Source organism: Anarhichas minor, unplaced genomic scaffold (assembly GCF_050575085.1).
Source record: "Anarhichas minor isolate MPS153535 unplaced genomic scaffold, ASM5057508v1 ptg000074l, whole genome shotgun sequence".
Lineage (NCBI taxonomy): Eukaryota > Metazoa > Chordata > Actinopteri > Perciformes > Anarhichadidae > Anarhichas > Anarhichas minor.
The window spans coordinates 530,001-555,000 of record NW_027466520.1 but is presented as its reverse complement, the minus strand read 5'-3'; the positions used below and the strand labels follow the sequence as shown (position 1 = coordinate 555,000).

Genomic DNA, 25,000 nt, shown 5'->3' with positions numbered 1-25,000 from the left:
GAGAGAGAGAGAGAGAGACAGTCAGACAGACAGGATGGAGAGAGAGGAGGATGGAGGGAGAGAGACAGAGACAGACAGACAGACAGAGAGAGACATGGATGGATGGATTATAGTTAGAAAGAGGGAGAAAGATGAAGAGGTGGAAGGTGACGGAGAGGACAGAGTCTGATTATAAAATGTTCAGTTTGTCTCTTGACGACACAAACGACCTCATCGACCCGATGCACACGTTTAAATCCTCGACTTTTTATCTGAATACGTCCAAAAGACTTCAACTAAATGTAAACATCTGTGTAGGAATGGACAGAGGAGTGCGTCAGTGTTACGCTGCGTTCACACCAAACGCGGCGCAAATTATTCGTTAATCGCGTCAATAAACGGACAAAAAGGGGGACGCCGAAATCACTACGTAATGACGCCGATTTGTAAAAAGTCTGACTTCATGTTTTGTTAGTTCTCTCCTCAAGACGACAAGCAAACAACTCAGGCGACTTTTGGCGCATTTTTTACGCAATTCTGCCATCCGCAAATACGCGTGACTCCAGTGTCATCGCGTCTGTGCATAGACTTTGTATGTCATCTACGTTTGGTGTGAACGCGGCTTTAGAGGAAAATAAGGAGCAGACACTATTGTTATTCTTTGTCTTCCTTTGATTTGAGAGGATGATCACGCTTTGAGTTTTGGAACTAATCTTCACATAATGCGGGTGCTTTTTGGGGGATGTAAACAGGAAGTATAAAGCTGCATTGGAGTCAGGTAATTGGCTGATAGGTACCAACTTTTTGGCCATATTTTGGGCCAATTGGCCCCATTAAAAGTATGCTGAATGAGCCCCTATCAGCTGTTATTTGCAGTGTACACACGGATGTACAGACAGAAGACTTTGACACTGAAGAAGACCTAAAAACGTGATGACTCTCAGGCAGGTTGTGCAGGTGTAAGGAGTGTCTCCTCTGGTTTATAAGCGGGTTTATAGGTGTTTAATAGCATAGACATCAGGAACAATGATATCCTCAGACGGAGACAGTTCATCCTGTCTATATGATCAGATTTGACTCAGTTATGACTCAGAGAACTGTGGCAATAATTACATTAACTAACTCCCCGTGTGCCTTGCCTCTGGGCTCAGTTTGAAAGCCTCCTGAAGTACGGACTGCATTGTGTCTGCAGCACGACATCGGATCGCACGCCTCCTGCATTCAGGCGTTTATTCATTAGCGTTATCAGCCAGCACTGTAATACGATATCAACACGCAGTACGTCTGCAGAGCTGAAGGGATGCAGCAGAATGAGCTCCTCGGTACAGACCCAGATCCTCCGGCAGAGACCGGTCCACCGTGGACAGACCCAGATCCTCATATTTAATAAAAAGCTGAATATCTCACACGTTTCGATGGTCGGTTGGATAAGGAGAGCTATTTGAATGCGTCCACCTTGTGCTCTGGAAACTATGTTTTTTACACACAAAACGATGAGTCGCTGCCCTAAAGGATATTTAGGCCATGTTGCCATTTCTAATGCACTTCCTTCGTGCTATTCAGACAACATTTAGGCCTGCAGAGTGCATATTCACCGCTGCAGCCATCTTTGTTCTCTGCGTGCGTTGAATGAACTTGTCTTCAGGGCAAAAATAATCACACAGAAGCATCTCTTGTTCATTCCACAACTCCAACCACCGACTGCTCTATGTGTGGTTTTTGTCGTGTGGTGGCCTAGAAAAAAAAAAAAGGCTTACGACACACATCGCTGCGAGAGACTTGAAGGTGTTACACAAGGAGGTGGGGGGGGGGGGGGGGTGGAGGGTTAAAGGTGAGCTCCATTGACGTGAGCGTCAGCAGGAGAGTGAGGTGAAAACAGGCCGTGTGGGGAAAAAGGTACGAGCAGGTACGAGCTTGTTCGAGAGGTGAGACAGAAGAGAGGCTGGCTCAGTGACTCAGAGTTCGATTATTACACACACACACACACACACACACACACACACACACACACACACACACACACACACACACACACACACACACACACACACACACACACACACACACACACACACACACATTTCTCCATGCAGCCGTTGTGACACCTCATACAGGAAGTGGACACTCACTCACTCACACACACACACACACACACAGAGACGTAAGCTCTTCCTGAATCATGGGTGGCTGTGGCTCCGCCTCCTGCTTCTTTTATCAAGATTCAAAAACTTGTAGGACGGAAGAACTGGAATAAAACACACACATGCAGACACACACACACACACACAGACACGCAGAAGAAGCTGTTTTGGTTCAATCTCGTGTCTCGGTTTCGGAGACAAAGCCACACTTTAACTTTAACTTTACAGCAAACAAGTAAAGCTAGAAATCACCTCAGTGACTTTAATAACTTGAATGTTCATTGAGGTGTTTTTATTTAAGTTATGCAGCATTTGTGCTCTGAGAAAACCGTATAGTCACATTATTACTATAGAGCTGAAACAATAAGTCCAGACACATAAAATAGATGGTTTGTGAGAGAAAACAAGACAATAAAAGATGTCCCATACAAGCATGTACTTTCATTGTAGAGACACAATCCACTTTAAAAAGTAATCTGTGCGTTATTATTTAATTATGTATTTTAGGTGTTTTATGCACCTTTTTTAATGTCTTTAATTGAGTTTACCTGGAGATCATAACCCACTGCTGTTGTTTCTAAATGTTATTTATTAATAAACTGACGTGACTTTGGTTTTACACCAAGAAATAAATCCACAAATTATATTTAAAAAATCCACAAAGTGACTCGTGGTGACTTTTTAAGTGTTGCTTTATGATTTAATCTGATTTGAGTCATTCTATAGTTACAGTAGAGTGAGATATGGAGCTTTTTAAATGTGGTGTCCCAATAGCAGCTTTTAGACTCGAATAACGTTCAATTAGTGACTTCAAGGTGTATTATAATGCGTTATAGTGTATTTAATCTAATGTGGCATCACAGACAGAGTGTGTATAAATGTCTCACCTCTCTGGTCAGTGAGACAGGAGGACAGACAGACAGACAGAGTGTGTATAAATGTCTCACCTCTCTGGTCAGTGAGACAGGAGGACAGACAGACAGACAGAGTGTGTATAAATGTCTCACCTCTCTGGTCAGTGAGACAGGAGGACAGACAGACAGACAGAGTGTGTATAAATGTCTCACCTCTCTGGTCAGTGAGACAGGAGGACAGACAGACAGACAGAGTGTGTATAAATGACGGTCTCACCTCTCTAGTCAGTGAGACAGGAGGACAGACAGAGTGTGTATAAATAAAGGTCTCACCTCTCCGGTCAGTGAGACAGGAGGACAGACAGACAGACAGAGTGTGTATAAATGACGGTCTCACCTCTCTAGTCAGTGAGACAGGAGGACAGACAGAGTGTGTATAAATAAAGGTCTCACCTCTCCGGTCAGTGAGACAGGAGGACAGACAGATAGACAGAGTGTGTATAAATGACGGTCTCACCTCTCTAGTCAGTGAGACAGGAGGACAGACAGACAGACAGAGTGTGTATAAATGACGGTCTCACCTCTCTAGTCAGTGAGACAGGAGGACAGACAGAGTGTGTATAAATAAAGGTCTCACCTCTCCGGTCAGTGAGACAGGAGGACAGACAGACAGACAGAGTGTGTATAAATGACGGTCTCACCTCTCTAGTCAGTGAGACAGGAGGACAGACAGGCAGACAGAGTGTTGTTAAATAAAGGTCTCACCTCTCCGGTCCCCCCCCCCAGAGCCATCTTCTGCCAGGGATCCGCCAACTGAGCCAGAGGCATCTTGTCCTCCCTGTGCTTTCTACTTTTTCCTCTCTTTCTTCTTCTTCTTCTTTAATTCCTGTTTTCTGCCACCGGTTCTCCGTCACCTCCCCTCGGTCGACACTTCTCCCTTCCTTTCCTTCTTCCTTTCCTTTTTTAACGAAAGGTTTTTGTATTTCCTGTGTGGAACCGAACCGCTCGCGGAGCTCTCCGCCGAACGACCGAGCAGAGCCGAGCCGAGCGAACACCTTCTAATTCCGGATCTGCAGCGGCGCTGAGACCGCCCCTTCCTCCGGAGAGACAGACATGAGAGAGAGAGGAGGACGGAAACTGATTGACTCAACGCGCACACACACACACACACCCTCACACACACACACACACACACACACACACACACACACACACACACACACACACACACACACACACACACACACACACACACACACACACACACACACACACACACACACTTCCGTTGTTTCCCAATATGGCGGCCGGTGTCGGCTTACCTGTCCGTCAGACCGCTGCGTCACGCCTGCGTCACGTCAGTAGGCGGCTTCCTTTAGATAACAAGATAAATGAAGTAAAGTTTGGCATATTCTGAATATATATATATATATTCTGAATTTATATAAATATATATATATATATATATATAAATATTTATTTAAAAAATATGTATATATTAATATAAATTCAGAATATATATATATTTGTATAAATACAATTTATATATATATATTCTTAATTTATATAAATCAGGATCAGGATCGAGGAGGGATCTCTGAGGAGCCATGAGCGAGGACCCACGAGAACAGCCTTCCAGGTTCTCGCTACCGGAAATTGGAACCGGAAGTTGGAAATGACAATTAAGACAGACAAGTCCAGAACTTTGAGTTTCGGGTCCTAAACAAGTCATAATGCGCTCTTCACCAAATGTAATGCTGTTTGAACAACAGAGTAATAAAATATTACATTTACGACTGAACTTTATCATAAAGAGTAGTGCTGACTTTGCACTTTCATGGTATTCAGCACTTGTTTACTTCATCTTACATTTGATAGAATAGATTTTAAAATTCTACTTGTTACTTTATTAAAAGCACTTCATGTTCTTGCTCCAGTTTATATATTTGAGCGTAATTATCGTGGTACATTTTTTTCACAGTAACTCTTTTCATTCACTAACAATAAGTCATCAGTAACGATCAACTGTAATGTTTGGTTGTCATGACTGTAGATAAATAGTGGGAGTAGATTGTACAGCCTGGTAGTGACATCTAGTGGTCAGTGGAGGAAGTACTCCGATTACTAAAGTTTAAAGTTATAACACCACACAGTACAAATACTCCGTTACAGTAAGATGTTCCTTCAGTAAAAGTATGTCAGTATAATCAGTAAAATGTAGTAAAAGTATTCAAACATTACTCGTGCATTTATGTAAAAGATATATACAGTAAAAAGTACAATATGTACCTCTGAGATGTACTACAGTAAAAAGTACAATATGTACCTCTGAGATGTAGTAAAAAGTACAATATGTACCTCTGAGATGCAGTAAAAAGTACAATATGCACATCTGAGATGCAATAAAAAGTACAATATGTACATCTGAGATGCAGTAAAAAGTACAATATGTACATCTGAGATGCAGTAAAAAGTACAATATGTACCTCTGAGATGTAGTAAAAAGTACAATATGTACCTCTGAGATGTAGTAAAAAGTACAATATGTACATCTGAGATGTAGTAAAAAGTACAATATGTACCTCTGAGATGCAGTAAAAAGTACAATATGCACATCTGAGATGCAATAAAAAGTACAATATGTACCTCTGAGATGCAATAAAAAGTACAATATGTACCTCTGAGATGCAGTAAAAAGTACAATATGCACATCTGAGATGCAATAAAAAGTACAATATGTACATCTGAGATGCAATAAAAAGTACAATATGTACCTCTGAGATGCAGTAAAAAGTACAATATGTACATCTGAGATGCAGTAAAAAGTACAATATGTACCTCTGAGATGTAGTAAAAAGTACAATATGTACCTCTGAGATGTAGTAAAAAGTACAATATGCACATCTGAGATGCAATAAAAAGTACAATATGTACATCTGAGATGCAATAAAAAGTACAATATGTACATCTGAGATGCAATAAAAAGTACAATATGTACATCTGAGATGCAATAAAAAGTACAATATGTACATCTGAGATGCAGTAAAAAGTACAATATGTACCTCTGAGATGCAGTAAAAAGTACAATATGTACCTCTGAGATGTAGTAAAAAGTACAATATGTACCTCTGAGATGTAGTAAAAAGTACAATATGTACATCTGAGATGTAGTAAAAAGTACAATATGTACATCTGAGATGCAGTAAAAAGTACAATATGTACCTCTGAGATGCAGTAAAAAGTACAATATGTACATCTGAGATGCAGTAAAAAGTACAATATGTACCTCTGAGATGCAGTAAAAAGTACAATATGCACATCTGAGATGCAATAAAAAGTACAATATGTACATCTGAGATGCAATAAAAAGTACAATATGTACATCTGAGATGCAGTAAAAAGTACAATATGTACATCTGAGATGCAGTAAAAAGTACAATATGTACATCTGAGATGCAGTAAAAAGTACAATATGTACCTCTGAGATGTAGTAAAAAGTACAATATGTACCTCTGAGATGTAGTAAAAAGTACAATATGTACATCTGAGATGCAGTAAAAAGTACAATATGTACCTCTGAGATGTAGTAAAAAGTACAATATGTACCTCTGAGATGTAGTAAAAAGTACAATATGTACATCTGAGATGTAGTAAAAAGTACAATATGTACCTCTGAGATGCAGTAAAAAGTACAATATGTACCTCTGAGATGTAGTAAAAAGTACAATATGTACCTCTGAGATGCAGTAAAAAGTACAATATGTACCTCTGAGATGCAGTAAAAAGTACAATATGTACCTCTGAGATGCAGTAAAAAGTACAATATGTACCTCTGAGATGCAGTAAAAAGTACAATATGCACATCTGAGATGCAATAAAAAGTACAATATGCACATCTGAGATGCAGTAAAAAGTACAATATGCACATCTGAGATGCAATAAAAAGTACAATATGTACCTCTGAGATGCAATAAAAAGTACAATATGTACCTCTGAGATGCAGTAAAAAGTACAATATGTACCTCTGAGATGTAGTAAAAAGTACAATATGTACATCTGAGATGCAGTAGAAAGTACAATATGTACCTCTGAGATGCAGTAAAAAGTACAATATGTACCTCTGAGATGCAGTAGAAAGTACAATATGTACATCTGAGATGCAGTAAAAAGTACAATATGTACATCTGAGATGCAGTAAAAAGTACAATATGTACCTCTGAGATGTAGTAAAAAGTACAATATGTACATCTGAGATGCAGTAAAAAGTACAATATGTACATCTGAGATGCAGTAAAAAGTACAATATGTACATCTGAGATGTAGTAAAAAGTACAATATGTACATCTGAGATGCAGTAAAAAGTACAATATGTACCTCTGAGATGTAGTAAAAAGTACAATATTTAGGGTTCTAGAAGTATAAAGTATCAGGTAAAGAAAAGACTCAAACAGTATTAATCTTCACGTTCTTTATGAATTTATTTTACAGTCTCCGTTCAACAAACACAAATGAAGTAAAGCTTTTTATCTGAACAGGTTCAGTAACAGTAACGAGACTTCTGCTTTAAACCCTCACACACAAACACAGATACTAGTTATACATCATAAATACATCTTAAACCTCTACACTAAACTGTAATATATATATTTTAGTGCATCCATCCTCCAGAGGATTATTCTCCTCATACTTTAGTGTCTTCACACCTTTCAACAAACTCACGTTATTTTACTTTCCTTCTCTTCTGCAGTCGGGTAGGAAGAGAGTATTGGGAAAGTTCAAGTACTTCAGTAAAGCTGGATGGAAAAGTGAAGTATTTTCTCTTCAGTACTTCTGGATAAAACATTTACTCAAAGTTAAATATTTACTTTATGGATTTGATGAACTGATCAACAGTCATCTTAATAATCACAAATCCAAATAAATTAAACACACGTACAAATATGCAGCTTATCAGCAAGTACTCTGATCTTTTACTTCAGTAAAGCTTTGAATGCAGGACTTTCACTTAAGCTTAAAAGTATCGGCATCAAAATATACTCGTAGTACTAGAAGGACTCAGTAAGCAGGACGGCCCATTTCAGAATAATATAGATTATTATTTTGACCACTTTCTACATCGTGTAGCTTTGTCTGTAATAATGTATCTTGTGTGATTTATTGATCATATTTTGTATTAACCTAAAAAGTACAATATTTCCAGTACAAAGTAACAGGATTACTTGAGTTAAATCACTAAAGAGTGTCCTTTAGTTCACGCCTTGAGTAAATGTATTTGTACTTCGTTGTGTATGTTTTAGCTGCTGACAGACGAACACACTGACTCCTTTCCTGCCGTCTCTTAAATAAACATTTTAACTCAACAAAGAGTCTGAGAAGTCAAAGTCAAGTGATTGAAATCAGAATATTCAGAGTTTGTGTTGCTGCTGGTTTCTTGGAGCAGAACCTGAATTTTAGGAACATTTAAAAGATGCTTGAAAAGCTCCTAAAAAGTGGAATTTAAAACGGAGGAAACCCAAGTTGTGTGCGTATAATAAGCAGCCCTGAAAAACACACACGCACACGCACACGGTCCCATGAAGGTGCAGAATGATCCAAAAATCAAAGGAAGGAGGCGCTGAATGTTAATTCTGTTAAAGGTCAGGGAGTCGGTGCAGCTGGAGGGACTTTCCTTTACTACCGAGTGTGTGTGTGTCTCTAGCTGACAGACTTGAGTTTGACCCAGGCGTTGGTCCCGCGGACCTCCAGCGGCGAGTCGTTGCTGAAGATGTGGTTGCAGAGCTCCTCCAGCGGCGGCTCTGGGTCCGATGTGGCGAACTGAGTCGCCTCCTCCACCTCCTTACGGATCGCTACGTCCATTTCCTGACGGGACAGAGAATCTCTCATTATCGGCTGTATACACACACACACACACACACACACACACACTCTCTACTGGTTACCTAAAGGTCCAATTAAGAAGACAGAAAATCTGTGTGTGTGCACCTTGAACTCCTCCACTGACGCCATGTTGTTGTTGAGCATGCGCTCCTTCAGCATGCTGATGGGGTCGCTCTTACTGCGCACTTCCTGGATCTCGTCCCGCGTGCGGTAGCTACAGGAAGTGACATCACACAGTCAGAACAAACCCGAACTTGCCTTCATGAATAGGAAGTTACAACGTGGGCGTGGTTTCATATTTGATTTCTGATCCGAGGTTATTTTATTTTCTCCATTCATCTGAACCTCTGATTATGAATTTATTTCACTTTTTATATTTACATATATTTCTTGATTTATTTTCATTTCTCTATTATCTGTACTTATTAATCAATAAATGTTTCTCATAACGTTATAAATATATTTAAAATGTATCGTTTAGTGAACTTCAAAATATATATATATTTAAATAATGTTTAAAACATAAATAAACTCTCGTCTCACTTGAACCAGACATTAATTAAAGTGAGGAACGAGACGTGACCAGATGACGTCATCACCTGACGCCTGGGTCACTCATGCTGTGTCCATGGTAACGGTAGGTCTGCAGCTCCATGATGATCGGACCCTGAAAACACACAACAAGTCGTCTCTCACAGCCGGCGGCCATCTTTACACATAAAGATCAGCTTCATCGACACGTCAAAGCTTTGAAAACATTTGAATTTGCGCGATCGGAGACTCGTGTGAGAAGTTAAACCGGAGAAATAAAAAGAAGAACTTTGGGTTTAATTCATCAGTGAGTTCTCCACCTGTTCACCAGCTCACCTTTCCAGACCTGCAGTGGTCTGCAGCAAACCTGGTGGCCTCTCTGACACACAGGACGTCCATCCCGTCCACCTGGGAGACGAGGATGCACGGTCAGAACAAACACTGATAACTCAGCTCTGCTCAGAGTTCTGTTTATCTTACAGAATGTGATGCATTGATGTAGATTATCTACAACGGTGCAGTATTAGTACTTTTACTTCTGTTTGTTTGTTTGCAGTATCATACATGAGCATCAGACAGCTGTATGGATGTTCACACCTGCAACTGCCAGGACGGAGGTCCAGCCTCCTCCTGTTGTAGTCTGGGTTCATACAGGCCAGCTGCAGCGTACGGTCCAACAGACACACTGCAGCTACCGCCCAAGACCTCCACGGTGTGTGTGTGTGTGTGTGTGTGTGTGTGTGTGTGTCTCACTCTGATTCCTGGTATGTAGTCTCCTCTCTTGTAGTAGTCGGTGCTGGCTGAAGCTCTCTCCACCGACGTGCCCATGCCGTACTTGTTGTTCTCGCAGACGAAGATGCACGGCAGCTTCCACAGGGCGGCCATGTTGAAGGACTCAAACAGCTGGCCCTGGGATCAGGGGGGGGGGGGGGGTTAAAGTATTCGTACGATGGGATTGTGGGATTTATAAGAAGTGGGCGGGATGTTTACCTGATTGGCCGCCCCGTCCCCGTAGAGTGAGACGCACACCTGGTTGTTGCCTTGGTACTGGCAGGCCAGAGCGATGCCGGCTCCCAGAGGAACCTGAGCGATGACCAGAGAGTTTCACTTTACACCAAAGCCTCAACAACTCACACTAACTAGAGGAGGCAGCAGCAGAGCAGCAGCCCTGTGCTCTCAGAGGTTAAATACTGTGTTTAATGAATAGAGTTTGGTGATAACTTCAAAAACATAGCGCTCACTTAAACTGAGAAATTATGTTCGGAGTCTAAAATACGTTGATGTTCTCCATCTACTGTAGAATATAAAACCTCATAATCACTACGGTCCCTTTAATGTTTTCTTAATGATTATATTATGTCTGTAGATGTCTGTAGATGTGTGTAGATGTGTGTACCTGTGCGCCCACGATGCCGTTTCCTCCGTAGAAATGTGGAGCGTACATGTGCATCGAACCCCCCTTTCCTTTGGCCACGCCCCCTTTACGACCTGAGGAGTGATGTTAAATAAATAGATGAATACTTTATTAATCCCGTAGGGGGAATTGTTTCACTACAGCAGCATTTATGGTACAGGTAAAGCAATAAAAAAAAACATAAAAATGCACAATATATACAATAAAATAATATTAACTAACTAAACAAATAAGGTACAATTCCTCCTCCCAGCCTTTAGATGTTAAACCTCTCACCCGTGAGCTCGGCCAGGATCTCTTTGACGGAGATCCCGCGGGTGTACGTGTAGCCGTGGGCGCGGTAGGCGGTGATCAGGTGATCCGAGGGGTTGATGGCGGCCTCTATGCCGACGGCGCACGCTTCCTGTAGAAGAAGAAGAAGAGCATGAGGACGGGCGGGTAGAAGAGCCACGGATTAAATAACAAAATAAAAAGATTGGTGGAACTGCACCGCTACGAATACACTGAATAAAAAGACAATTAAATGCGTTATTATATTCTGTCCCAAAGACTGTTGTGGTAGATAAAAGGTTTTATGAAGGAAGTTAAATATAAATAAGAATGTGATTCTCGTGTCTTTTTTTCAGCGGTCAGAAAGATTAAACGTGAACTTTGTTTAAATGATGTCATAGTTTGCTGTGGTGGTCACCTGTCCGTCATACAGGTGACAGAAGCCTCTGATGATCTTCTGCTTGTAGAGCTGATCGGCTTTGAGCTCCATGCGCCTCACGGTCTGCATGACGCGGTAATACTGCAGACCCTGATCCCGGGTCAGCTCCGCCTGCACCGGAGGACCCTCCTCCAGACGGTGCGCATCGCACTTCTACCACACAGACAAATAGTGTATTCTATGACCCGTTGATGCAGCTGATTCTGTAGAGTCCGTCACACGTTTAGTGCGTTAAAAACTACTTTCAGAGCAGTTCCACTCACCTTGATGTCAAAGGTCGCCTGTGAGGTGAAGTCGGCGAAGGATCGAGAAACCACGACTCTGGCACCCTAAAAAATAATAAATAAAAACACATTAAACATCAAAAACACACAAACATGAAGCACAAGGAAAGAAAACAGCTTCCACACAGACGAAGGCTCCTCTTCACAGCAGGTCCAGGGTCGGGGGGGGGGGGGGGGGGGGGATCAGGTTTGGGGGTCTGGTGGTTCACGCTTGACTGGACTACTACAGCGGTCTGACGTGGGGTGTGTGGGGGGGGTCAGTAACAGGGTGGGAGAACAGCAGCCCAATCTTTCAAACCAAAAACTGGTTCTGGGGTAAAAATAAGAAAAGTATTTTATTTAACATCACTGCTGCTCAATTAATGATTAAAATAGAAACAGAAGATTTGATGGAAAACAAAATTTGATATTTTTAGGTAGTTTAGATTATGAGGAAATATTTGCAACATTACGGTTTAATTCTGAACGCATTTTAGTTAAACTAACAGAAGAAATTAACAATTTTAGGCCAGAAAATTAATTAAGGAGCAAACTCTAAACTATTTAGAGGAAATATCTAAACTGAGATTATTTTGACCGGTTTTGAGATATTAGAAAGACAGTCAGTCTCAGTTTCATTGAAAGACATTAAAATGATTATGGTGATTTGTAGAATGTGATGTGTAGTGGGACGTCTCTGCAGCACCACGGTATTTAAATTAAAGATGTTAACATTTAGATTAATAGTCCCAGTCTGAACATAAAGGTCTGTTTAGTGTTTTATTGGAATAAACTCTTATTCTTGGTGTTAAATAAAAGCTTCACTTTAAGCAAACAAACTAATCCTAAAAGTGGGTTTTTGTATAAATGAATGTGTAACAGTGAAACACAGTTAATGGGAAAATTAATTATTACTGGAGGAAATATTTATTGATTGGTTTTGCAGCTGTATATATATTTTAGTAAATCTAATCTTTTGGGGTATTTGAAAACATGAGTAAGAGCTCAGAGAAGTTGTGATATATTTCTATAGACATTCATAACGGATCAGGAATTGAATAATCGTTGCAGCAGCACCGTTTACAGTAAATCCATAAAACGATAAACGCTTAAAAAGACAAACATCTGATTCTCTATTTAAAATATGAGATTCTCCTTCTTTAACGTCTTCAGTGAATGACTTCATCGATCTCTCAGAGAAACAAAAGAAAAGAAAGAACTAGCTGGTGCATGCAGCCAGCAGCTGTGAGAGGTTAGTTCTCTTTACTTCTGGATGTTAAACAGACGTTAGGCTTCCCGCCCCTGTTAGTGATCACACACGGAGGCTCCCAGTGCTCTTACTGGTCCGTCCAGCTGGTCGGTCTGGGCGCTAGCTAACGCTCTAGGACTGACTGGTGGTGGTTTGGGTGGTTGCCGCCGGGTCTGAGCCAAGGCGGGCGCCGCCGGAGAGGTTACACTGACGTACTCTGACAGGTCAACCAGCAACTGGGGAACACAGGAGCCAACCAATCAGACCAGAGCACAGCCAGAGGAGGTGTTCAGGGTCTACAGGTGACAACAGCACGGACACACACACACACACACACCTCTGGAGGCTAAAACAAGCAGAACACACGGAGTCTGGCCCAACAGTGTCCACACTTCACCAGATATTCTTTGATTGGCACGACATTTGAAATATCTTTTACACGCATTATATCACAAATAAACTGAAATACTAAAACTAAACATTATCTGCTCTTCTGTTTTATATGATTTAACACTTTATATATTTGTTGTATTTTACTCAAATCTTAAAGAAAACTAATTGGTTCCAAAATAATCAACACTGATTTATTCTCAGACACGTCAGTGTTTCATCTTAAGAAGCTAGTTAACGACATCTCTTCTCATAGACGTGAGTAAAGTCTTGTACATTTTGACCATCGCTTACCAAACTAATGTATTGCAACAATAACTTTATTTAAATGCCGATTATTGAGACTGCTGAGGAGTAAACGTTGTGCCAGTGTTGAATATCTCTGGGACGGCTGATAACGAGGTAAACTGTGCCGCCACAGAGCAGCTGATTACATCAAACAACAAACACAAGACGGATGTTTAGAACGTTTACAGTTAAATCAAAGAATTTAAAAGGACATCTTAACACAGTGAAACAGCTGATTGACTGTATGTAATGTAGGTTCTATTGTGTTGTATTTTAAAAACTCACTGCAGACAAACAGCAGAGCAACGAGCTGCTTACCTCGGACACTGTTTGGGCTCCCTGGGGTTCAGGTGGGGGAGGGGGGGGGGGGAAAGAGAAGGAAGACATGAATAGAGATTGTTGTGTGTGTGTGTGTGTGTGTGTGTGTGTGTGTGTGTGTGTGTAGCCAAAGGGAGAGAGCGAAAGCAAGAGTTCTGCCTTTTCAACCCAAAGCCATAAAAACAGAGTTCCTGCAGTCACACGTTTGTTTTGAGGATCAGTTTGATCATTTTTCGGTGCTTATTTGCATAATTTATATATTTATAAAACCTGAATCAGAGCTGATGAATGACTGTAGGATCCCTGCGGCCACTGAACCACCACAACATGCAGTCACCAGTGTGTGGTCTGTTATTGAACAATAATAATTTATAACAGTTAATATGAATGCACTTATGAGTTTTTATTCAGTATTGTATTTCAGTGAAGTCACATTGTGTTCAGATTGAAGACTGAGCGACCAGTGATTAAAAACGAGCTGAAAGTTATTGTGCACATTTAAAGTCTCTTTAAAAACATGTGAAGATGAAATTCTGCACTAACGTTTGTACTTTAAGTATACAGTGTTTTGATGCTAATGTACTTTTTACTTTACTTCACGTTTAAAATGCAGAACTTTTACTTGCAAGAGTATTTCTACACGGTGGGGATGCTTCTTTTAGTTCATATATAAAGAATTGTATTTGTAATGATACTTTTACTGAAGTAAAGTAACGAGACTTCCTCCACTAATGCTAAGTAGTGGAAGCTAAATTTAGCCTTTAATTGGTTAATGTTTAAACTCGATATTGGTCACACCAGTGCATCTTAAATCAATAAAGCTGCGCGAGGAAGACAAACCACAGACCAATTCGTCTTAAATTAATTAAAGATGAACTGCAGAGACAGAAAAGTAAAAGAGCGACATGACCACAGCATGCAGAATGTGAAGAAAGAGTCAAACTAGCCGCTGATGCTAACATGCTAACATGCTACCATGCTCACAAGGTCAGCTCCAACCAGCCAAACAAAACCAAAGCTAGCTAGCCGTTAGCATCAGCTAAGAAACGAGCACAAACTCAACATTAACCCCAAAACCCACTCACCACATTCCTGCCAGTGATCCTACAAAGTGCGTTAGAGATAATGGTCAACATGTTTTTCATGCTACTGAACGAAGTCCCGGCTCTTAAAGGATTAGAACAGCGGATGTTAGTCGGCGCTAAAGTGCTACTTCCGTGTTAGTGTCCGTGTGAGAAACGACGCCGGGTGGAACACTGACTAGCGCAGAATATTGGTTCCTAGAGGTTTATATAGGGGCACGGAAAATGCGATTTAGAATTGAATTTAATACAAAAATCTGTTTTTTATTTAAACCCCTAAAAACACAAACATTAAAAAAAAAATACATATATATGAATAAAAGGAAATAGTCCGTGCCAATGATTAAAACAGTAATGTAGGAACACCTGTGTATTGTTAATTGAATTGACTAATTAACACATTTTAAATGATTAGAACTTACAGGCAAGTTTTAAAGTGTTTTTGTTAACAGAAGATTCAACAGTTTTAACGTAAATTTCTAATTCCTTTAACAAAGCAGGACACTTTAAAAAAAATATTTTTTTAACTACAAGGTTTGTCTTTAGATTTGTGAAAATGATGGAAACCAAACTGCAGTAATATACAAAGAGAAATCATTACATATAAGCACCTTTATTAAAAAAATAAAATACAGAAAAATTAATATTTAAATAAGAAATAGATAAAACACATTTTGCAGTTATCTTTTATTTTGACACCAGGGGGCGAAGAGTCAAAAGTGACAAAATGAATAAAATAATAATATATAAATATATGTGAAATAAAAACATGTTTACAGAATAAGAGCACGACTCAATAAATAAGATGGTATTTTGGCCATAAAGAGACATCATATAATAAAATGAATGACTGATTTCCTGTTTTAAATTTCAAGCCTCAGATGACCAAAATAACCCCGATGACATCACTCTGACATCACCTGGGATTATTTCCTCAAATTTGACAAAAGCTACCTTCGAGGTTTATATAAATAAAATCCTCTCGCCAACGATCCCTTAAGTTAAACTAATTGAAAGCAAAGACACGAGGACGACGGTGAAGTGAAGATAAATAGGAATTTATTTATTGCATTTGAGTAAATACACAACAGAAGGACAGAGAAATGGCGCCCACCTCCTTCTCTGTGACACATTGAGAATGAAGCTTCCCATTCAACACAATATATAAAGTGAAGACAGAGTTTTGTGCCTTCAAGCAGCAGCGGAATATAAAAGAGTAACATAATGTAAAGCAATGCGGATCAGGAATAAATGAGGTTCTGACAAATCTTATGACCGTTGAGCTGTAAAGTATAAATGAAATAATAAACAAAACAGTCTGTGTTCTACTGTAGTGTTCCTCTCTGCACTGAAGAGTTAAACCCACCAGAACATTTACAGTAACAGGATGTTACTTTAACAAGGCGTGATGCAAAAGAAAAATAATGTATACTGTAACCCTAAGAGCATTCATTCCTCCCAGCTGACCTCACACACACACACACACACACACACACACACACACACACACACACTCAGTCAGTCTCTCTCTCTCTCTCTCTCTCTGTCACACACACACTCACACACACTCGTACACACACACACACTCACACACACACTCTCTCTCTCTCTCTCTCACACACACACACTCTCTCTCACACACACTCACACACACACTCTCTCTCTCTCGCTCACACACACACTCTCTCTCACACACACACACACTCTCTCTCTCTCACACACACAAGTGCTGAAAGGCTTTGGCGTGTCGTGTTGCTTTCACTACTCCACAGTCTGATTAAAGTGTCTCTTCCCGTCCAGATACAGCATCGACTCTGTCGCACAAACACAAAACAAAGAGACAAAAACAGCATCGATGAGTTTATCTTTCCTCACAGTAACGGCTGAGTTTCATCCAGGATTCATCCGCCCTCGTCTTTCTGTAGTTTAACGTATAAATCATCGTTTCCACAGAGTGTAGACAGTTAAGAGTGTTTATCTGTTACAAGTAAAAGTCCAGCATGAGCTTCAACATATAGTACGTGTGTGTGTGTGTGTGTGTGTGTGTGTGTGTGTGTGTGTGTGTGTGTGTGTGTGTGCTCACCTCCATAAGTCATGGGGATGATGTTGGGGACGTCGCGGTCGGAGACGAAGGTGAAGTGGAAGACGTTGGTGGTGTTGTGCTGACGGGTCAACGGGTCGAACACCTCGCTGTGAACTCTGACCTGGATGTTCTTCCCCTGTGTGTAGCACACCTGAAACACACACACAAGCTGTGAGGTCAATCACTGAGAAACACACGCACACACTAACACACACTAACACACACACACACACACACACTAACACACACACACACACCTGAGAGGAGAGCAGCAGCAGGGAGCCGATCTCCACGGGTTTCTGGAAGAGGATATCATCGACGGCCACCAGACTGGGTCGACCTCCTCTGTGAACAAACACAGAATACTTTTTACTTCTAGTACACACTAACTACTCACAAAGTACACACTGTTGCACCCAGTATCCTCGGCGACACGGACGTCTTTTACTTCCACTCGTGCATCTTTAGTTGGTTTGTTTCTGTCGTCTTTCTGTCAATAACTGACGTTCATTGTTACTCTCAAAGCGTTCCAGCAGCCTTCTCTTTTAACCTCGGCTCCATGAGAACAGCCAGAGAGGTCTGCTGACTCGCACACTGAGCAACGTGAACATCCTGGTACTTTTGGCATACTGCATATGACATACTGTGTATTGGGATGTACTAAATAGTTTTAGATCTTTCATCTCACCCGTAGGAGCAGGCGTTGGCCCAGCCCAACTCGTAGGCTTTCCTCATCAGAAAACCTCCAAATATCCTGTTGAAGATGTTCCTCTCCTGGTCAACACACACACATACAAACACTTCAAACTATCTCCAGATTAAGGGAATAAACTACGGACACAAACGTGATGACTGGGCTCAGACTGGAGGAACACTTAACCACAATAATACCTTTAAAAATGGATTTTTAAGATGAGCAGAACAAACTGTGGTGTTTCCGTCAAATGTGAGAAACTAACAGAAAGCGCTGTCAGTAACGGGAGGGAGAATATCTTTTATTTCTTTCTATTAGAGAATTCTAACGTTCTGCATTTCGTCCCTCCAGCTGTTCCCTCCTCTCACCTGAGGGTGGCAGATCTCCAGCCCTTTCAGTTTGGCGTCTTCCATCCACACAGAGCTTGGAGGCAGAAGTCTGCTGCGGAAACTGACCGTCCTGTAGAAGAAGAAGAAAACACACACACACACACACACACACACACACACACACACACACACACACACACACACACACACACACACACACACACACACACACACACACACACACACACACACACACACACACACACACACACACACACACAGTGAGTATATTTATAATAGCTCCCACATCTTTTAACTGTATACAAAATCAGTATTACGTGCAGCAATCAGGTGTTTATGGCAGCTTTTAAGGACCATTGTAGGTTAATAAGAAAAGGGGAATAAAGACATACATTTATGAGAAAGAAACGAGATTAAAGTTTGCGAAAAACTCAGAAATGTACAATAAAAAACCCTTAAATGAGCATGTTGCTTTCTTCTGAATACATCGAATGCACGGCAACAGGTCTTCATGATAACGCGTGATTCTGGACTTAAGTCAACAGTGTTTCCTGATCGATAAATCCGACTGCAAAGTCTGATTTGATGAGATCATCCGCTGTTTGTGGTGTTTAGAGGTTGATCCAACCTCGCAAAGTGAAGAGTGACCTGGTTCTTAGACAATATTTTCTCTCTCTTTATAATCTCACAGAGTATTTGAAGAGTTTTCTCCTAAATTAGTGATGTTTTTTGGTTTGTAAATTGTAAATTCAGAGTTTTTCTCTCGTAAATGTTCCCGTCTAACCTCAGCATGGTTTGTTACACAGAATTATCTGAGAAGCCGTCGTTGGAAAATGTTTGTAAAAAGGGCAGGAACATCCCAAAAAAGATGTGGCAGGTGATTGGATGAACTATCTGTCAATCAAACTCTTAGCGAAGTCAGTCGGAGGAAGTTTCATCTAGGAAAGCCTTCAGCGTCGTTCTTTGCTCTTCTTTCAATGAAGAAATACTCTCCAGCTGTGATAGAACGGATGCTGTTGCTGCTTCTAACTCTCCCTCCGCCTCTTTAAGTTATTTATTTTTAGCTATAATGTCCCGAACACGCCGGCGTAGATGTTAAAGCCGAACTAATCGCATATTTCTGAGAACAAACGTCTTTTAAAGCGACGTTACTGAATCTAAAATGTTAAAAAACTACTATAAATGTTATTCCCAAGATCCAGACCTTCTCTGTGACCGCTACCTCGCCAGACTTCCATATATAGAGATTAACAAAGGTTATCAATGACCCCATTATTGATTTTGGAGGATGATTTCACTTAAAGTCTCAGAGCATCTCAGTCGTACTTTGTGTCCAGCGTGTTGAGGAACAGACTGTGGACGATCTTCCTCTCCTCGTCCGTGGGCGCCACCTTCAGCAGCGACGCAGTGCTCAGGTCCACACGGCGGATCTTATTTGCTGGAAAACAAAGAACACAGAATGACACAAACAATACACAGAGTTAGAGAGCTTTATGTCATCTTCACAAAGGTTGTGTCAGGATCTCATACCTTCTCCTTCCTGGAAAAGCTTCTCCTCCTCTGGACCTTCTGGCTTCAGAGGATTTACATAAGCTGCCCTGAAACACAGAAAAAAGACAGAAACAAAGAGTTAATATCAAGCTTATGTATAATATAACAATATATTACTTTAACACAGGGGGAAAGTAACGAAGTACAATTTAGAGGTACTTCACTGGAGTCTGTTTTACTCCACTACACTCATCTGACTTTAACAAGTTAAGAGGTTGAATAGGAAATTAATTGGCAACTATTATACGATACAAACTAGAAACATTTGATGGTTCCAGAAGTAATAATGTTAATAATGTAAATGTATTAGTAATAATGTTAATCATGTAAATGTATTAGTAATAATGTTAATGTGTAGTGTAGGAGCCGTTGGTTACTTCCTGTATACATTGATGCTCATTCTGTGTAAACGTTCCTCAGACTGTGTCCTACCTCTTGTTTTCTGGATCCCGGGCCACCATGACAAATGTTGCATCCAGAACCGGAGAATAAGCTCCATTGTGGAACTGGAAGAAGAGTCACATTGTGAGATAACAGCTTATGTCTCGGTCTGATGTTTAATACGTCTTATTCTTTGACCTCGCTTTATGTATTTACCTCCATTGGTGTGGTTTAATCTCAACACCACAATCCCCCTTTTATCTTTCCTTATGAATCATTTCTTTCTTCTACTTCCCCAAATAACTAAACTTAACACATGTGTGTTCGTGTGTGTACCTGTGACATGTGCATCTTGGCTTCGATAGAGGTCTTTCCCACCCACGTCACATGACCAGTGAACTTGATGTCGCAGTCAGGATAGATGATGTGCTGCCTCATGTCTGTCCGACGGGGGAAAAGAAATGTATTAATTAACTGACCAACAACCTAAAAACTTAGTTCAATCCAAACAGACCTACCGATCTTATCCACCAGGGCGGTGACGATGGACAGAGGAGACCTCTTCAGCGCCACATTATAGGTGTGAGAGTAGGAGATGAGGACTGAGGAGACGAGGAGACGAGGAAGAAAAGATGTTAGTGTTTGACTGTGTTGAACTGTGTCGACTTATAATGGAAGTGAATGTGTGTCTTAGTGATACCTGCTAAACTGTCCAAGTCCTCCAGGATTCTACCAAACCTGAGAAGAGACAAAAGTAAGAGGGAGGTGAGTTCTAGTTCATATGTATGTGTGGGTTTGTTTTTCTATCCTGGTGGGGTCCATCACCTGACATCACTCACGCTATGTCAGGTGATAGAGCCATGAAGGTGATATGACCAAAGGCATGCGCACTGCAATCAACAGAAAACAGTCTGCTGATATGCCTGGTGCATTTTCTTGAAAGTGGACCCCACAGACTTCATTTACAATACTCCGTTTGTGCCCCAGTGGTCAGAGATGGTGTTGCAGAGTGAGAACTTGCATTGGTGGGGTCATGTTCCTGAGAGTGTGTGTGTGTGTGAGTGTGTGTGTGTGTGCGTGTGTGTGTACCTGACAGTGTTGTGGAAGGTCAGGTACTTCTCTCTGAGCTGTGGTTCGGAGCCCAGAGGCAGGTGCACCTCCAGGTAGCTGTCCTTCATCCTCTTGGCTGGAAGGTCGCTTTGAGACTTCGCCAACATGGACGACAGCGACACGCGCTCCGACATGGCCTGCTGGTGGTCACTGCACACACGAGAACATATTCAAAACTGATCCACAAATGATTTCGTTAACATTGCGGGCATTTGGCCTCGGTGGAGATCTTTCTAGCTTTGGTTTATTTTTCTATAATTATCTTTATTTTCATGCACCGAAACAAGTTCCTTGCATGTAAAAACCTACTCGGTTCAGAAGCCAGTCGCAGTTTACATCCACGTCTGTCATTGCATCTCATTTGTGTGAAAATTGTCATAATTAGAATATAAATTGTTGAGTTGCAAAGTTTGATTGTTGAAATAAAGTGAGTCAGTTACAGTGCAAAACTTTATCACAAATTTGAGGGGTTGAATTAACAGAGAATAAAATGTTATATTGTTATATTGCACAACTGGCTCAAAGTAGGACTTGATTGGTAGAAATATAACAATAATGTACCATACCTGCACAAGTATTTAAAGATTGTTTGTTATCGATAGATATTAGACACAAAAACAAACGAACGGAAACAAAACAGCAGAAATGTGATGTTCTCTTGTTGCTTTGACACAAATGGTTCAGTACCTCCAGTTAGTGGAAGCTCCCACGATTTCTCTCAGCCTGTTTCGTACTGAAAAACACAAGAAACACAATCAGATCATCTATGTGTGTGTGCGTGTGTGTGTACGTGTATATGAGAGTGTGTGTGTGTGTGTGTGTGTGTGTGAGAGAGTGAAAGCACCAAAAGTTCAAGGCTATACGTTTCATACCGTCTCGGTCACAATGAGGCTGTTACACTTTTGTTTTTACAGCTGACGCCTTCAGGGAAACCAGTTCAGTCACTTTAAGCTGACATGACGCACTAAATATTTTATTGTGATTATGTGCTCTAATAAAGGGCACGACTTATTCCTCAATCTCAGAGATCTTTAGTGATCACATTTAAGTGAACAGAGTGATCTGATGGTGAATCAAACCGTCAAATGTCCGTAATTCTTGCAGCTCATTGAGGCCGAAAACAGTGAGACAATATGAAACAACACAGAGTACAGATCGAACAGAGGCGGCTATCGCGTGGGAACCAGCTGCGACAAAATACTGAAGCTCAGTGCAACAGAGGGAAGAAGAAGGTCGACAGACGCCACCATGGAATGCTGTGGAGCCGGCATGAACATTACAATCCAAACAGGAGAGCAGTACAAAGTGTATTAACGAAGGTGTAAAAGAAGACGGTAACATGCAGGAGCCATTAAAGTGCAATTAGAGCAAATTAGAAGAGACTGGCTACAGGTAGGAGTAGTTCAGATAGATACGATTCGTCTTGGTTTACCAACACGCACCATTAGACACGTGTAAAAGTGGATTTCCTGTGGAGAAACAGAAATGATTGAATGGGTATTTTACACATTGAATTATGTCACCATGTTACATTTCACGACATTCATTCAGCATCAAACATTTGAAGTGCGTCCCTCTCAAAACCAGCAGCTGAAGCCGTGTTCAGTGCCACAGCTCTTAGTGCTGACACGGGTTGTTTTTTAGGAAGCGAGACATTAGCATGCGCTAGCTAGTAGCGACTCTGACTTCAGCAGGAAGTTCATGACGCCGGAGATTCATTTGTTCTTGAATTTGAACCTGCTGTAAAATGTCATAAAATGATCCTAAAGCTCAGGACAATGTCTAAAAAGGGCTTGTTTGGTCCGACCAACAGTCCAGAACAGAAGCCCGGTTCTGAACACCTGTAGTTCAGAACCAGACCGTAAGCATTTATATTGTCACATCCACTGAAAGTAGTCAGCTGATACCAATTCAGACACCTCAACTCAGGTTGTTTTCCAAAACCATATGTGGTGAGATCATGCAGCAACAACCTCAAGAGACTGTGGTATAAAGCTTCAGGGCCCGTTTCCTTGTCTTCTTCAAGGGACGTAGATGTCACGTTTAATGTCCCATTGCGACAGTAAACGGCATCAAAGTCCAGCAAGTGCTTGTGTAAAAGCCATCACAAGGGAAGCTGTAACCATAAAATGACTTTAACAATAAAGCTGCTCAGTTTCACTTCAGCTTTATGATCTGGTACGAACACGTTCTGACCCAGAAGTGACGCACAGGTTCCTCTCTGCCAGCTGATCAAACTGAGGAGCCATTTATTTAAAGTTACTGTGAGGAACCTTATCTGGTCCTGAACCAGTCTCAGTGTAGTCCTGATCGTCTATGTGAACCAGTCTCAGTGTAGTCCTGATCGTCTATGTGAACCAGTCTCAGTGTAGTCCTGATCCTCTATCAGACCTCCATCAGTACAGAGACCATCAGAGAGAAGATGGTCTGTTTCTATAGAGTTATTCTTAATGCTCGTCATCGGAGCCACCGGGTCGGGTTCTCCTTCAACTCAGACTCCAGCAGAGACCGGCTTCACCTGCAGCCTTGGACCTGCAGTCGGAGCTCCGGACGGGAGAACCAGAACCAGGACTGAGAGGAGCAGACTGTCAGACCCTGCTGCAGTAGAATGAGAGGTTTTCTGAAGAGAGTCTGGTGCTCAGAGAGACGACCACTTTAGTCCACAGGGACCAACAGAACCAACACTAAGTTAAAGTTCCTCACAGTAACTTTAAATATTTCATTTTCTATTTGAATCGTTGGTAAAGTTCTGAGATGTTGGAGGGATTCACAGGTCTGGAACCAGCTCAGTCAGCAAAAAAAATAGAATCCAATGCAAAAAAAAAAAAAAAACTTCCTGTACGACCAGGACGGCACTCATGTCTATAATGAGTCAGTCAAACAGGACGCACGGCGGCCATCTTACCTTCAGCCATGTCCGGCGCCCGGCCCGGCTTGGACACGCCCCCCGAACAAAACGACCGGGTCGTCACGGACGCAGCCGACCGCAGCAGCAGGAACCTGCAGGCCACAAGAGGACATGACAGAATACTGAATAAACACACCAGAGAGGACCTCTGAGTCAAGGAATCCAGTTACATCCACAAGCATCCTATTCTAAATATAACCGCCATCTGATCTGTGTTTAATCCTGCTGCTCCACACACAGACTCTCACTGATGGAAAACCTGTGTTGTTGCCAAACACTTCACCTCCATCTGCTCCGACATGTTCCATTAAAAACAGAAGAAGAAGAACGTCACAAAGCACAGTTCATCCAGACGCTACTTCTTACGCAATAAAGAGACACCACCCATAACCACAGCTCCACTTTCTAAGACTTTTACTCCAGAGACAAATATATTTAAAACATGTAAAAAGTACATGTACCTCTGAGATGTAGTACAGTATAAAGTACATGTACCTCTGAGATGTAGTACAGTATAAAGTACAACATGTACCTCTGAGGTGTAGTACAGTATAAAGTACAACATGTACCTCTGAGGTGTAGTACAGTATAAAGTACAATATGTACCTCTGAGGTGTAGTACAGTATAAAGTACAATATGTACCTCTGAGGTGTAGTACAGTATAAAGTACAATATGTACCTCTGAGATGTAGTACAGTATAAAGTACAACATGTACCTCTGAGATGTAGTACAGTATAAAGTACAACATGTACCTCTGAGGTGTAGTACAGTATAAAGTACAACATGTACCTCTGAGGTGTAGTACAGTATAAAGTACAATATGTAC

General features: G+C 41.2%; 3 protein-coding genes across 8 annotated transcripts in view; all 3 read right to left on the bottom strand.

The window, feature by feature from the left end:
• Nucleotides 1-4,276, bottom strand: part of rps6ka3b (ribosomal protein S6 kinase, polypeptide 3b) — a 35,711-nt gene extending 31,435 nt beyond the window's left edge. For all 3 annotated transcript variants that reach the window (XM_076080165.1, XM_076080162.1, XM_076080163.1), the window contains exon 1: nucleotides 3,740-4,276. In XM_076080165.1, the coding sequence (XP_075936280.1) occupies nucleotides 3,740-3,802 (63 nt within the window). In that variant the 5' untranslated portion in view covers nucleotides 3,803-4,276. The remainder of the gene's footprint in view (nucleotides 1-3,739) is intronic.
• A 3,151-nt stretch (nucleotides 4,277-7,427) lies between these two features.
• pdha1b (pyruvate dehydrogenase E1 subunit alpha 1b) lies at nucleotides 7,428-15,251 on the bottom strand. 3 transcript variants are annotated; one of them, XM_076080286.1, is made up of 13 exons: nucleotides 15,099-15,251; nucleotides 13,981-14,034; nucleotides 13,110-13,253; nucleotides 11,769-11,834; nucleotides 11,485-11,658; nucleotides 11,073-11,199; nucleotides 10,779-10,870; nucleotides 10,373-10,465; nucleotides 10,136-10,291; nucleotides 9,719-9,790; nucleotides 9,451-9,518; nucleotides 8,957-9,065; nucleotides 7,428-8,833 (listed from the first exon to the last, which is right to left on the bottom strand). In XM_076080286.1, exons 1-13 carry the CDS (start codon nucleotides 15,156-15,158, stop codon nucleotides 8,669-8,671), a joined length of 1,380 nt encoding a protein of 459 aa, XP_075936401.1. In that variant the 5' UTR covers nucleotides 15,159-15,251; the 3' UTR covers nucleotides 7,428-8,668. The 3 variants fall into 3 exon arrangements, with proteins under 3 accessions (XP_075936401.1, XP_075936402.1, XP_075936404.1); XM_076080287.1 differs by having other exon boundaries at nucleotides 14,014-14,034; nucleotides 15,099-15,250; XM_076080289.1 differs by lacking the exon at nucleotides 13,981-14,034.
• An 886-nt stretch (nucleotides 15,252-16,137) lies between these two features.
• acot9.1 (acyl-CoA thioesterase 9, tandem duplicate 1) overlaps nucleotides 16,138-25,000 on the bottom strand; it is a 10,077-nt gene continuing 1,214 nt past the window's right edge. Inside the window, exons 2-16 of one of the 2 annotated variants that reach the window (XM_076080290.1) lie at nucleotides 24,170-24,264; nucleotides 22,707-22,733; nucleotides 21,952-21,997; nucleotides 21,244-21,414; nucleotides 20,855-20,892; nucleotides 20,673-20,756; nucleotides 20,491-20,594; nucleotides 20,206-20,279; nucleotides 19,753-19,820; nucleotides 19,549-19,660; nucleotides 18,241-18,331; nucleotides 17,867-17,952; nucleotides 17,436-17,523; nucleotides 17,179-17,329; nucleotides 16,138-16,909 (exon numbers count right to left, since the gene is read on the bottom strand). In XM_076080290.1, coding sequence (XP_075936405.1) covers nucleotides 16,857-16,909; nucleotides 17,179-17,329; nucleotides 17,436-17,523; nucleotides 17,867-17,952; nucleotides 18,241-18,331; nucleotides 19,549-19,660; nucleotides 19,753-19,820; nucleotides 20,206-20,279; nucleotides 20,491-20,594; nucleotides 20,673-20,756; nucleotides 20,855-20,892; nucleotides 21,244-21,414; nucleotides 21,952-21,997; nucleotides 22,707-22,733; nucleotides 24,170-24,264 — 1,288 coding nt within the window. In that variant the 3' untranslated portion in view covers nucleotides 16,138-16,856. The remainder of the gene's footprint in view (nucleotides 16,910-17,178; nucleotides 17,330-17,435; nucleotides 17,524-17,866; nucleotides 17,953-18,240; nucleotides 18,332-19,548; nucleotides 19,661-19,752; nucleotides 19,821-20,205; nucleotides 20,280-20,490; nucleotides 20,595-20,672; nucleotides 20,757-20,854; nucleotides 20,893-21,243; nucleotides 21,415-21,951; nucleotides 21,998-22,706; nucleotides 22,734-24,169; nucleotides 24,265-25,000) is intronic. The other variant, XM_076080291.1, reaches the window with a different exon arrangement.

Bases quoted from the DNA above. Each gene is read 5' to 3' on its own strand.
- pdha1b (XM_076080286.1), bottom strand. From the start codon at position 15,158: ATGAAAAACATGTTGACCATTATCTCTAACGCACTTTGTAGGATCACT. The intron at 9,066-9,450 runs GTGATGACGTCA...CACTTCCTGTAG, and splicing joins ATGAGTGACCCAGGCGTCAG to CTACCGCACGCGGGACGAGA. The intron at 8,834-8,956 runs GTGCACACACAC...CTGTCCCGTCAG, and splicing joins CGTCAGTGGAGGAGTTCAAG to GAAATGGACGTAGCGATCCG.